The sequence below is a fragment of the Emys orbicularis genome, chromosome 2 (assembly GCF_028017835.1).
Source record: "Emys orbicularis isolate rEmyOrb1 chromosome 2, rEmyOrb1.hap1, whole genome shotgun sequence".
Taxonomy (NCBI): domain Eukaryota; kingdom Metazoa; phylum Chordata; order Testudines; family Emydidae; genus Emys; species Emys orbicularis.
Genome location: NC_088684.1, coordinates 299,540,492 through 299,554,503, shown reverse-complemented (window position 1 = coordinate 299,554,503; position 14,012 = coordinate 299,540,492). Strand labels below are relative to the sequence as shown.

Here is a 14,012-nt window from a genome sequence, read left to right as displayed (position 1 = left end):
CCCTGAGCTATGTGAGAAGAAGCCAGACGAGGTGGTCTGGACCGAGCAGGGCCAGACAGCTCTCTGTATATTGAAGGAGGCTCTAATCCAGGGCCCAGTAAATCTGGTAAACCCAGACTTTGCCAAGCCTTTTGCAGTGTTCACCGACGCCTCAGACGCAGGGCTGGGCACGGTGCTGATGCAAGCCGATGCTAAGGGCGGGAGACACCCCATCGGGTACCGGAGCGAGAAACTGCTGCCCCGGGAGCAGAACTATGCGGCCTCAGAGAAGAAATGCCCGGCCATGGTGCAGGCCCTTAGAAAGCTGCAGCTGTATCTATTTGGGCGGCGCTTTACTGTGTATACTGACCACTCTCCTCCAACGTGGCGGTGTCAAATGCAAGGGGCTGATGCCGAGCTGCTGGAGACAGAGACACCTGTTCAGAGGGTGGCCAAGGTCCAGATGGGGGCTCTTAACCAAGAGAGCCCGAATTGCAGCCCTCCAGACCAGAGTGCTGGGAAAAGACCCAATCCCAGTTTGAACCCCAGGGGTATTGGGGTGGCAAAAGGGCACGGGCTGCATAAACCTTCCCATATGCGGCCTGCAAGTGCCATCAAGCACACTTGACCTAAGGAAGGGCCTGGTGTAACTCCCACCCAGAAATGGGAGAGATGCTGGGGCATCCATGGGAACGTTGGTGGGTTCGAACTTCCCCAGGTCACTGGCTAAAGTGACCCTGCTCAGTTCGGTCTGGAAGGGGGGAGAGAGACCCAGGCCATCAGTTGCTAGGAGACAGAGTGTCAGGCATTTAGGTACACTGGCCCTTTGCTCTGCAGCAACCATACACCCTGATCCCACCATCTAGATACTTAAGAACTGCATAGGGGAAACTGAGGCACCCACACAGTATTCAGAGGAAACATTAAGAACATTCCCAGTTCGTCACACCAGTTGTTTTCAAACTTGTTTTCTGGTGACCCAGTTGAAAATTGTTGATGCCCGTGACCTAACAGAGCTGGGGGTGTGCAGGCTCTGGGCTGGGGCAGAGGGTTGGGGTGCAGGGGGTGAGGGCTGTGGGATGGGGCCAGGAATGAGGGGTTCAGCATGTAGGAGGGGCTCTGGGTTGGGGCGCAGGAGGGGGTCAGGGCTCTGGGCTGGGGGTGAGGGATTTGGGGTGCAGGAAGGGGCTCTGGGTTGGGGGTCAGCAGTGCAGCAGGGGTGCTAAGGCCGTCTTCCTGCCTGTCCTGGCACCATGGACTGCGCTGCGCCTCAGAAGCGGCCAGTAGCAGCTCTGGCTCCTAGGCAGAGGCACACAAGCAGCTCCTCGTGGCTTTTGCCTGCAGGCATCCCCCCCCCCCCCCCATTGGCCAGGAACCGGAGCCAATGCTCGGGGCGGGGGCAGCACGTGGAGCCCCGTGCCCCCTCCTTGGAGCCGGACCTGCTGCTGGCCACTCCCGGGGCGCAGCGTGGTGTTGGAACAGGTAGGGACCAGCCTGCCTTAGCCGGGCAGCACCACCAACGGGACTTTGAACGGCCCGGTCGGCGGTGCTCACCAGAGCCGCCGCGACCCAGTCCTGGGTCACCACCCGCAGTTTGAGAACCACTGGATTAGAGGAAGGGGGGCAGGGCCACCGGGTGCTAACGTGCCCCAGGCTGGCTGGGGGGTTCTCCCGGGTGGTGCTGAATCCGGTGTCACCAGCAGGTGCTGCGGCAGGGCCAGGACCACGTTAGCCCCGGGCCAGCCCCGGGAGTGTCCCAGCCCGCGCGGAGGGGGCCCCGGGGAGCTGAGTGAGCCGCGAGCAGACAGGCTGGGAAGGAATCTGCGCGGGGAGCTTTGCTGGTGCTGGGGAGGCCTCCTGCTCCCCACGCCGCCCCCCACGCAATGGCAGCAGCAGAGGGGAGGAGGCCAACACCCCAGCGGAGCAGGAGCCAGCGCAGCCCAGCCCCGGGACGGGGGACAGCCCAGAGGGCTGAGCAATGGCTCCTCCTGCGCTCAGCTCGGTCGCCCCAGGGCCCCGCCGGCAGCGGCGCCCTGGGGCTCTTTGGCACATGGCAAAGTCGAAGGCTCCAGCCCGGCATGTCCCCGGGGCACTGGAGGGTCTGTCCTGCAGCCCGCTTGCAGGACGGAAGGGCCCTGGGCCGGCCCCTGGCTTGGGGCAGGAGCAGGGAAGTGGGTGACGGAGCACTCAGCCCTCCGGCCTGCAGGGACCCACTGCCCCCAGCGCCTGCAGGAACGGGCTGCGGGTGGCTCTGCTGGGCACAACCCCCAGCCAGGAGGTCCCCACCCCGCCAGCACAGCCTGCTGAGCTCACACGTGAGAGCAGGTCACGCAGCGCCGTGGCAGGGACTGGTGCTGGGGCTGTTCTGATTCACCTCCGGCCGCTCGGGCCCCCCCAGCCAAGGGGGCTGCCCCCCACCCCCAGCACCCCAGCGGGAGGTCTCTGAGAGCAGTCTGCTGCTGCGCTGCCCCCGGCTCTGTCAGGGGCTCCCACGTGCTGGGCTCCAGCGGGCAAAGGGCCTGGCCGGCCACGCGTGTCAATGGGGCGGGAGGGAGCGGGAGGCCAGGGCTCTCGGGGTGCTCCTGGCACAGCCGCGGGGCAGACAGACAGATAGACAGAGGGGGGACGATGAGGCGAGGGACAGCCTGGAATGCGGAGGGGGCTGGCACAAGGGGGCAAGGCATGGGGGTGACAATGGGGTGACGCAGACCCTCCCCTTGAGCAGACAGGCCAGCCAGAGAGGAGCCAGAAACCCTTTGGGCTGCCCCAAAGCCCCCCTCCCCCCCCGGGTGCGAGCCAATTGCCCCTGCTCTGGCCCTTCCAGCCCCGCGCCCCCTCCCCCCCGGCTCACCACCTTGCGTGTGTCTGGGAAGGGGCTGCCCCTTCCCCTGCCCGGGCACCAGTCCCTCGGGGCAGTCCTGTGCTGAGACGCGATGCGACGGGGGAGCCCTGGGACAGGGGGAGATGCTCTGTGCCCCATGGGGGGGCTGGCACCTCCCCTCCCCCATGGATTGTCAGCCTGAGACAGCAGCAGCCCCACCCCGCAGCCTGGAGCAGCCCCGATCCCCAGCAGGCCTCAGCACTGCAGGGTGCTGGGCCGGGCTGTTCTGGGGGGACGGGGGAAGCTCAAGGGCCCCTCCCCTGGCCGGGCGGTTCTGGGGGGACGGGGGAAGCTCAAGGGCCCCTCCCCTGGCCGGGCGGTTCTGGGGGGATGGGGGAAGCTCAGGGGCCCCTCCCCTGGCCGGGCGGTTCTGGGGGGATGGGGGTGTGACGAAGTGGGGGATTTTCTTGTTTTCCGTGTTTTTCCAATGGTTGCATGCAGAGCGTGTGGGACTCAGTGTCCCTGGGTGTTACTGGTTTAACGAGGTGAGGGGAGAGGGAGTGTGTCGGTACAGAGGACCGGAGAGGGAACTTGGGACCCCAGCCAATGGCCTGGAGGAGGGACACCCCAGCGACTGGTGACCTGACGACCAGGAGGCCCAGCTCGGGAGTAACAGTCGGTTCTGGCCAGTGGGAGGACAATGGGCTGCGGAGAGAGGACCCAGTGACCTGACCAGCCGGTTCCAGCCAGAGGGGCCACAGGACAGAAGAGGGGAGAGGAGGCCCCGGTTTACGACCCTGTTTCCCTGGAGAGAAGACAATGGACAGAGGCGGGGCCTGGGGCCGGGGATCTCAGATGCCCAGCTGCGAGCAGGGGGGCTCGGGGCTGGAGAGGGGAAGCAGGCAGAGCCCACCTGGATGCAGAGAGACTGGGATGTGCTGGGCTGAGGGAGGCCAGGCCTGAGGCCTGGAGAGTTTCCTGTGCTGTGTTCAACGCTCAATAAACCCTCCTGTGTTATGCTGGCTGAGAGTCACTCCGGTCTAGAGAACAGGGGGCATCGTCCCCTTCGGGGGTGGAGGCCCGGGGGGGTCCAGAGCGAGTGGACTCCCTGAGGGGGCCCACAGCACGTGCTAAGGCTCAGAGAGGTGCGGCTCCAGGAGGTGGAGGGGCCTGACCCCGAGAGAGAGTGGACCCCCGAGAAGGGCTGTCGCACTGAAAGGGGCACCCCCCACGGACCGCACGGGGCCAAGAGTGGGCACAACCAGGGAGTCCGTGACAGGGGGAAGCTCAGGGGCCCCTCCCCTGGCCGGGCGGTTCTGGGGTGACGGGGGAAGCTCAGGGGCCCCTCCCCTGGCCGGGCGGTTCTGGGGGGACGGGGGAAGCTCAGGGGCCCCTCCCCTGGCCGGGCGCCCGGGGGCTGGTTACCAAATTGTCGCTGTTACTCCTCTGGGGTCTCTTCTTGTTCTTGTAAAAGCTGAGGAGTTTGTCCCGAAACACCTGGGGGAGATAACTGGGTCGTCACCAATGCGGGGGGGGAGGGCAGGGGGGCTCTGCAGTGACCTCTCGGGGGGTCCCCATTGTTGGGGGCTCCTAGCCCCTTTGTACTTCCCCTGCTTGCTGTGCCTGCCGGGGAGAGTCCAGGGGGCCGGCACTAGCCTGGCTGGCAGGAGCCCCGGTTTCAAGTCCCTGTTCACCGTGTGGGGTGCTGGGCAGCCCCATGGGGGCACAGCCTGGCCCTGCTTCTCGGGGGTGGGGAAATGCGTGAAGGGGTGAGCCGTGCCCGATGCTGCAGTGAGGGGCAGAGCTGGGCCATGGACACCCCTGTGACCAAGTGGGAATTGTTCGTAATATTTAATCATGCCTGTGTGGGCCTCAGTTTCCCCTACATGCTGCATTGTTACCTGTCGGTGGGGGGAAGGCATGGTGGGGGGGAGGGGCGTGGGGGCGTGGGGAGGGGCTGGGGGCACATGCACTGGGGGCTGTGGCTGTGGTCAGCATTGAAGCTGAACTAGTCTCAGGAGTGTTGTCGAGGGGGAAGGCTCGGGGGGCACCAAGAGCCCCCTGCCCACCGCTGCTCGGCCCCACGCCCTCACCTCGTACAGGTAGTCGAAGATCTCCAGGATGGTGAGGATGCTGGCCCCGATGAACAGCCCCATCTGGCCCCCGATGTCCCCTGGGGGCAGGGGCAGAGTGTGAGTGGGCAGCCGGGCCACACCCACCCGATGCTGCTCCTGCAGCGTGGCCATGGCAGGCGGGGGCCAGCCCCACCCACGCCCACGCAGAGCCAGGAGGGGGCACTGCTCCCCCCCGGCCGCAGGATTGCAGCTCCTCTGGGGCACCCTGCCCCACTGCGAGTGCTCCCCCAGCCCCCCGGGCAATCACCAGCCCCCCTGGGCACTCCCCCAGCCCCCCCAGGCAATCACCCAGCAGCTCCCCAGGCCCTTACCCAGCCCCCCCGGGCACTCCACCAGCAGCCCCCAGGCCCTTACAAAGCCCCCCCAGGCCCTTACCCAGCCCCCCAGGCACTCCCCCAGCCCCCCTGGGCCCTCACCCAGGAGCCCCCAGGCTCTCCCCCAGCCCCCCCAGGCCATCACCCAGCCCCCCCAGGCCGTCACCCAGCCCCCCTGGGCACTCACCCAGCAGCCCTGCCACCTCATATGCTTTCTTCTGCTCGATGGTCTCATAGTTCAAGGCTTCAAAGAAAACGTCCAGCACCAGCACATTGTCCCTGGGGGGCGCCAGCGGGGCCGGGGCCGGGGCCGGACACAGACAGACAGACAGACAGGGGTGAGTCCAAGTGACCAGTGTGGTGACACCAGGGCCCCGCAGGGCTGGTGTGGGCACTGGGGGGCAGGCTGGGAGGAGCAAAAGGGGGGGTGCACCATGTGGGGCTGTGGTATGTTGGGGGGGGTCACTCATAGGGGGCATGCTGTCTGCAGCAGGGGGTATACTGGGGGGTCGTGCTGTGCATGGGGGTGATGTCTGGGGGAGCTGTGTGCGGAGGGGCTGTCTGGGGGGGACTGTGGGGGTGCCGTGCTGCGTGCGGGGGAGGGGTACTCACGAGATGTACTGTGTGCAGGGGGGCTGTCTGGGGGGGCGTGCTGCGTGCGGGGGAGGGGTACTCACGAGATGTACTGTGTGCGGGGGGGCTGTCTGGGGGGGCACTGGGGGGCTGTGCTGCGTGCGGGGGGGACTCACGAGATGTACTGCATGCGGGGGGGCTGTCTGCGGGGGCGCTGGGGGGCCGTGCTGCGTGCGGGGGGGGGAAACTCACGAGATGTACTGCTCGCTCTTGTTGTACTTCTTGGCCAGGTACTTGGCCGAGGCCTTGCTGGGGATCTTGACCATGGAGAGCTCCTTGCCATAGCGCACCATGTCGCAGGGCGTGCGGCACACGCAGAACTCGCTGTCCTTCTTCACCAGGAAGTCTGGAATGCGAGGACGGGCGTGAGCCGAGAACAGCCCGACCGATGGGCCAAAGAGCGATGGGGACAGGGACGGGGATGGCCTGAGAGCCACGGGGATGGGATGGGGACGGGACAGAGAGCGATGGGGACAAGGCGTGAGCCAGCACCGCCCTGACGGGCCGGAGACCCATGGGGACGGGCCGGAGAGTCACAGGGATGGGGCGTGAGCCAGCAGCACCCTGATGGGCCGGAGATCCCCAGAAACTGGGCTCATACACAAGCCCTCGACTGCTTGAGCAACAGGGCCAAGGGGGTCCAGTCCCTCCCCTCTCGGGCAGCGACACGGGCTGAGGAGGAGACTCTGGAGGTTCCCCAGGGGTCTCCGGCCCTGCTCCCCATGTCCCCCAGGGGGCAGCCCCAGTGCCGGGGATGGGTTGAGCTGGAGCAGGGCCGTGGGTGTCAGGATCCTGGCTGGGTGTGGGAGGGGTGCAGGGGACGAGGCACGGCCCAAGGGATGGGCCGCGGCGGGTACATACCCAGGGCAGGGTCGGCGCACTCCTTGTACTGCTCTGGCGTGCACACGTTGGCATTCCCTGGGGAAGGGGGCACAGGGTCACTCGGGGGCGTGGCGGGGGGTGGGGGGCTGCAGGAGCCTTGTGGGCGGTCGGGGGCTGCTTCTCATTAGAGCCCCATGTCTGAGGCTTGGGGAAGGCACGCTCCTCCTCCTGCCCCCAGGAGCAGCACTTCTCTCCCCAGCAGCCCCCTGCCCTCTCATCCCCTCCCAACTCCCACTTGCATGGCCCCCCCCCCAGCATGGGGCCTACCCACATCCGCCCCTCCCCCAGCATTGGGTCTCCCTGCAGCCCCCCCCCCCCCCCCCCGCTCCCCCAGCACGGGACCTCCCCACGGCCCGGCCCGCACCCCTCACCGGGCATGTGCACCATACGGCAGTTGCAGTTCTCGGCCAGGTAGCGGGTCTCGCAGTCCAGGCGGCAGGCCGTGATGCTGTAGCTGGTGAAGAAGTCGGATTCAATCGGGGTGGATTTGCAGTCCCCCCAGGGGGGCGGGAGGTAGACCAGCTATGACACACAGGGTTAAGGAAAAGGCTGGGGAGTGGCCAGGACCCCTGCCCCCCCCGCCCCTCACCCCCGCCCCTGTGCTGCGATGTGACCCCCCTGCCCCTCGCCTCTGCGCTGCGATGTGACCCCCTCGCCCCTGCCCCTGTGCTGCGATGTGACCCCCTCATCTGTACCATAGCAGCAGCAGGGCCCCCCCCAGAATGGCAGCCGGGCATCTCACAGGCTGGCACGTGGGCACACGCAGCACACATGGCACCGCACTCACCTCTGCGCACACGCGCTACGGGGCTGCAAATGCACACGCATTCGACATGCATGTGCAGACATGGCGCTGCAGGCCCCTATGCACACACAACGCGGCGAGCAAGGCATTGTGGGTAACGCCAAGGGGAACAACTGCTGGAGGAGGGCAGCAGAGAGGGACAGCACGAGGAGGGGGGCAAGGTGCTGCGTGCCCGTGTCCCGAGGCGGCTGAGCGGAGCGGCGCGGGGAGCAGGCCGGGTGGGTACAGAGACAAGGGAGGCTGCTTCCCTTACAGTAACTGGCTCAGCGAGTCCTCGTCCGCATGGACCCCACTCGAGGCGCAGGTGCCTCGGGCGTGAGATCAGACTCTTTGGCCAGCAGAGTCCGGGGGGGCCATGCTGCACCCACACGTCCTACAGTCCCACCCCATCCCGCCGCTCCCTCACTACTCCCAATCCGGGCTCTGAAGGAGGGGCTGCCTGCAGGGCGGCTGGTGGGATCCACACGGAGAAATCATCGCCAAGAACTGCAGAGCCTGTCACCCATCTCACTCCGGGGAGTCTCTGTCTCACCCAGCCCCCCCAGGGGCACTCACCCAGCACAGACCCTGGCGTGGAGTGCCAAACTGTATCATACTGCCCCGCCAGCAGGTGTGTGACATACCTTATTGAAAGGAACCTCAGCTGTGCCTGGCCAGGCACTGAAGGATGAACACACCTGGTGTGTATGAGCAAGCGCTGTGGCCAGTCTGTACCTGATATCGGAGCAGGACATGGTGGCAGGAGTAAACTAAGAACAGCAACAGAAGGAACAACAACAAAGGTTGCAGGAGCTCATCAACATGCTACTCTTCGTGCCCCAGACACCTTCAGCTTTGACAAACCTTCCCAATGGACGGACCAAAAACAATATTTCACAAGATTTTCCATTGCTACCAAGCTCCACAAGGAAACTGATAATATCCAGGTATCTTCTTTATTTTATGCTGTGGGGAAGCAAACAGAGCATCTCTTTAAATCCTTTGACTTTACTGACGATAGTGGCAGAGACGACTAGGAACGGGTTCTGGCTATGTTTGATGTACATTTCATACCTCAGAGCAATGTGCTTTATGAAAGAGCATGTTTCCACCAGAGACTTCAAGAACCAGGGAAAATGCTGAAAGTTTTATAAGAGCTCTGCATACATTGGCTGAAAACTGGGATTTTAGGAATGCAAACCATAAAAATAACAGAGACAGGCTGGTTATTGGGTTAACAGATAAAAACCTTTCACAGCAGCTGTAATTGAAGAGAGATTTAGCCCTAGCCACGGCTATCCAAAGAGCAAAGCATTCTGAGCTGGTGAGACACCAAAATCTAGGGCAACTCGAGAACCTTGGAAAACCTGAAACTAGCTTAGGGCTAGTCTACACCGGCAACACTAAAGCGCTGCCACAGCGGCACTGCCACAGCAGCGCTTTAACGTGCCTTGTGTGCATTAATGGCTATTAGCCAGGATGGGTAAGGAATGGTGTCCCTAGCCTCTGTTTGGGTATGTCTACACTACAGGATTAATTCGAATTTATATAATTCGAATTTAGGAAACCGATTTTATAAATTCGAATGTATTCGGCCACACTAGGCACCATTAATTCGGTGGTTTGCGTCCAAGCTACCATAGTATCATCGATTTCCAGAGCGTTGCATTGTGGGTAGCTTTTACATAGCTATCCCATAGTTCCCGCAGTCTCCACCCCCCTTGGAATTCTGGGTTGAGACCCCAGTGCATGATGGGGCAAAAAACATTGTCGCAGGTAGTTCTGGGTACAGCCTCCCCCTCCCTCCCTGAAAGCAACGGCAGACAACCATTTCGCGCCTTTTTTCCTGAGTGAACTCTGCAGACTCCATTCTGCATCAAGCATGGATCCCGTTGTGCTCCAGAACGCAGTCTCGAACATTATAAACACCTCGCGCTTTCTCGTGGAGTTTATGCTTACACAGGACCAGAAAAAAGAGGCGAGGAGGAGGAGGAGGCGGCGATTGCAGCGCAGCGACCAGCGTGATGAGGACATGGACACGGACACAGAATTCTCTGAGACCGCGGGCCCCGGTGCTTTGGAGATTATGATGTTAATGGGCCAGGTTATAGGCTTTGAACGCCGATTCTGGGCCCGGGAAACAAGCACAGACTGGTGGGACCGCATAGTGTTGCAGGTGTGGGACGATTCCCAGTGGCTGAGAAACTTTCGCATGCGTAAGGGCACTTTCATGGAACTTTGTGACTTGCTTTCCCCTGCCCTGAAGCGCCAGAATACCAAGATGAGAGCAGCCCTCACAGTTGAGAAGCGAGTGGCGATAGCCCTGTGGAAGCTTGCAACGCCAGACAGCTACCGGTCAGTCGGGAATCAATTTGGAGTGGGCAAATCTACTGTGGGGGCTGCTGTGATGCAAGTAGCCAAAGCAATCACGGAGGTGCTGCTACGAAAGGTAGTGACTCTGGGAAATGTGCAGGTCATAGTGGATGGCTTTGCTGCAATGGGATTCCCTAACTGTGGTGGGGCAATAGATGGAACCCATATTCCTATCTTGGCACCGGAGCACCAGGGTACCCAGTACATAAACCGCAAGGGGTACTTCTCAATGGTGCTGCAAGCACTTGTGGATCACAAGGGACGTTTCACCAACATCCATGTGGGCTGGCCGGGAAGGGTTCATGACGCTCGCGTCTTCAGGAACACCAATCTGTTTAAACGGCTGCAGCAAGGGACTTACTTTCCGGACCAGAAAATAACCGTGGGGGATGTTGAAATGCCAATTGTTATTCTTGGGGACCCAGCCTACCCCTTAATGCCATGGCTCATGAAGCCATACACAGGCAGCCTGGACAGGAGTCAGGAGTTGTTCAACTACAGGCTGAGCAAGTGCAGAATGGTGGTAGAATGTGCATTTGGCCGTTTAAAAGGTCGCTGGCGATCCTTATTGACTCGCTCAGACCTCAGCCAAACCAATATCCCCATTGTTATTACTGCTTGCTGTGTGCTTCACAATCTCTGTGAGAGCAAGGGGGAGACCTTTATGGCAGGGTGGGAGGCTGAGGCAAATCGCCTGGCTGCTGATTACTCGCAGCCAGACACCAGGGCGATTAGAAGAGCACACGATGAAGCGCTGCGCATTAGGGAAGCTTTGAAAACCAGTTTCATGACTGGCCAGGCTACAGTGTGAAATTTATGTTTGTTTATCCTTCCTGAAAACCCGCTCCCTTTATTGACTCATTCTCTGTAAGGAACCCACCCTCCCCCTTCCCCCAGCTTGCTTTCAAAGGAAATAAAGTCACCATTGTTTAAAAATCATTTATTCTTTATTAATTGATTATAAAAAGAGGGAGAGAACCTGAGTGGGGTTTGGGAGGAGGATCAGCGGGAAGGAAAAGCCCAGTAAAAAAAGGTTAAGAAAATGGCAGCCTTTTGCTTGGGCTGTCCACTGGGGTGGAATGGGAGGGTGTACGGAGCCTTCCCCCCCGTGTTCTTACACGTCTGGGTGTGGAGGCTATGGAACATGGTGAGGAGGTAGGGGGGTTATACAGGGGCTGTAGCGGCACAGAACCTGAGTGGGGTTTGGGAGGAGGATCTGCGGGAAGGAAAAGCCCAGTAAAAAAAGGTTAAAAAAATGGCAGCCTTTTGCTTGGGCTGTCCACTGGGGTGGAATGGGAGGGTGTACGGAGCCTTCCCCCCCGTGTTCTTACACGTCTGGGTGTGGAGGCTATGGAACATGGTGAGGAGGTAGGGGGGTTATACAGGGGCTGTAGCGGCACTCTGTTCTCCAGCAGCCGTTCCTGAAGCTCCACCAGACGCCGGAGCATGTCTGTTTGCTCACGCAGCAGCCCCAGCGTTGCTTCCCGACTCCTCTGATCTTCCTGCCGCCACCTCTCATCTCGAGCGTCTCTCCTCTCCTCACGTTGGTCCCTTCTGTCCTCACGTTGGTCCCTCATGTCCTCACGTTGGTCCCTCATGTCCTCACGTTGGTCCCTCCTGTCCTCACGGTCACTGGCTTCTTTCCTATACTTGCAAACCGTCTCCTTCCACTCATTCAGATGAGCTCTTTCATTCCTGGTGGATTGCATGATTTCGGAAAACATCTCTTCTCTCGTCTTTTTTTTACGACGCCTTATCTGGGATAGCCTTCGGGAAGGAGGAGGGAGGCTTGAAACATTTGCACCTGCTGGAGGGAGTGAAAAAAGGAGAGAATTTTTTTAAAAGATACATTTTTCAGAACAATGCTTATACTCTTTCACGGTGTATACTATTCACATTACATAGCACATGTGATTTCTGTGCAAGGTCGCATTTTGCCTCTTAATATTGAGTGCCTGTGGCTTTGCTGCTAGAGATCACAGACGCAGGTCGGGGCAACAGAATTCACCTTGCATGCTGCCATGGTAAGCCACTGTCTTTAGGCTTCTGCGCCCTGCTTTCCCACATACCAAGCAAAGCCCGTTGTGCTGCAGTTTTCCTGTTAGCTTGTTTTCTGCTGCTGAAGGTTAACACCCCCCCCCCCCCATCCAATTCTCTGGGATGATTGCTTTCTCCCTCCCCCCACCGCGTGGCTGGTATCAGGGAAGATCCCTGCAGGAACCAAACTAACACCACCCCCCCCCCCCACCCGCCATGAATTCTCTGGGATGATTGCTTTCTCCCTCCCCCCACCGCGTGGCTGGTATCAGGGAAGATCCCTGCAGGAACCAAACTAACACCACCCCCCCCCCACCCGCCATGAATTCTCTGGGATGATTGCTTTCTCCCTCCCCCCACCGCGTGGCTGGTATCAGGGAAGATCCCTGCAGGAACCAAACTAACACCCCCCCACCCCCACCCGCCATGAATTCTCTGGGATGAGTGCTTTCTCCCTCCCCCCACCGCATGGCTGGTATCAGGGAAGATCCCTGCTAGCAAAACGCGAAAAGCTCTGGGCCAATCCTCCCCCCCCCTTGCACTTGGCTAAATGCAGGGAAGGATTTCTTTTCAGCCACAGGCAAACAGCCCAGTAGGAACGGCCACCTCAGTCCCCTTAATTAAATTCCCTTATTTCAACCAGGTTACCCTAAGCGATATCACTCTCCTGAGGATTACACAGCAAGATAAAGAACGGATGTTGCTTGAATGCCAGCAAACACCGGGACCATACGCTGCCAGGCTGTGTCAGGCAATGATACCAGATTACTTGCTACTAGCATGGCGTGGTCAAGTGTCCTACCATGGAGGACGGAATAAGGCTGCACTGCCCAGAAACCTTGTGGCAAGGCTTTTGGAGTACCTCCAGGAGAGCTTCATGGAGATGTCCCTGGAGGATTTCCGCTCCATCCCCAGACATGTTAACAGACTTTTCCAGTAGCTGTACTGGCTGCGAATGCATCCCAAGTGCTCAGGGCAAATTAATCATTAAAAATGCTTGCTTTTAAACCATGTTTTCTATTTTAAAAGGTAAACTCACCTGAGGTCCCTTCCATGGGGTCATGGTCTTGGGTGCTGGCTTGGGAGGCTTGGGAGGGTACTTCAGTCAGGGTGAGAAACAGTTCCTGGCTGTTGGGGAGAACGGAGAGCTGGGTGCTCTCTGCCAGCTCGTCCTCCTCCTCCTCCTCCTCTTCCCCTTCCACGGAATCATCAGGTGTACCTGATGAGATTATCCCCAGCTCGGAATCCACAGTCAGAGGTGGGGTAGTGGTGGCGGCCCCCCCTAGAAATGCATTTAGCTCAGCGTAGAAGCGGCATGTCCGCGGCTCTGACCCGGAGCGACCGTTTGCCTCCTTTGCTTTTTGATAGGCTTGTCTGAGCTCCTTGACTTTCACGCGGCACTGATCTGTGTCCCTATTGTGGCCTCTCTCCATCATGCCCTTGGAAATTTTTTCATAAGTTTTGGCATTTTGTCTTTTCGAACGCAGTTCAGCTAGCACTGAATCCTCTCCCCATATAGAGATCAAATCCAGTACCTCCTGTACGGTCCATGCTGGTGCTCTTTTTCGATTATCAGCCTGCATGGTTACCTGTGCTGATGAGCTCTCTGTGGTCACCTGTGCTCTCCACGCTGTGCAAACAGGAAATGAAATTCAAATGTTCCCGGGTCTTTTCCTGTCCACCTGGCCAGTGCATGCGAGTTCAGATTGCTGGCCAGAGCGGTCACAATGGTGCACTGTGGGATAGCTCCTGGAGGCCAATAACATCGAATTGCGGCCACACTAACGCTAATTCGAATTGACAAATTCGATTTTGGCGCTACTCCGCTCGTCGGGGTGGAGTACAGAAATCGAATTAAAGGGCTCTTTAATTCGAATTAAATGGCTTCGTTGTGTGGACGGGTCAAGCGTTAATTCGAATTAAGGCAGCTAAATCCGAATTAAAGTCGTAGTGTAGACCAGGCCTTTGTCAGAGGGTGGAGATGGATGGCAGGAGAGAGATCACTTGATCATTGCCTGTTAGGTTCACTCCCTCTGGGGCACCTGGCATTGGCC

At 60.0% G+C, this 14,012-nt stretch overlaps 1 protein-coding gene across 1 annotated transcript in view; it reads right to left on the bottom strand.

The window, feature by feature from the left end:
- ASIC3 (acid sensing ion channel subunit 3) overlaps positions 1-14,012 on the bottom strand; it is a 58,503-nt gene that overhangs the window by 9,779 nt on the left and 34,712 nt on the right. The window contains exons 4-9 of the mRNA XM_065398930.1: positions 7,136-7,286; positions 6,744-6,800; positions 6,075-6,228; positions 5,437-5,528; positions 4,894-4,973; positions 4,226-4,297 (exon numbers count right to left, since the gene is read on the bottom strand). Of these exons, the coding sequence (XP_065255002.1) occupies positions 4,226-4,297; positions 4,894-4,973; positions 5,437-5,528; positions 6,075-6,228; positions 6,744-6,800; positions 7,136-7,286 (606 nt within the window). The remainder of the gene's footprint in view (positions 1-4,225; positions 4,298-4,893; positions 4,974-5,436; positions 5,529-6,074; positions 6,229-6,743; positions 6,801-7,135; positions 7,287-14,012) is intronic.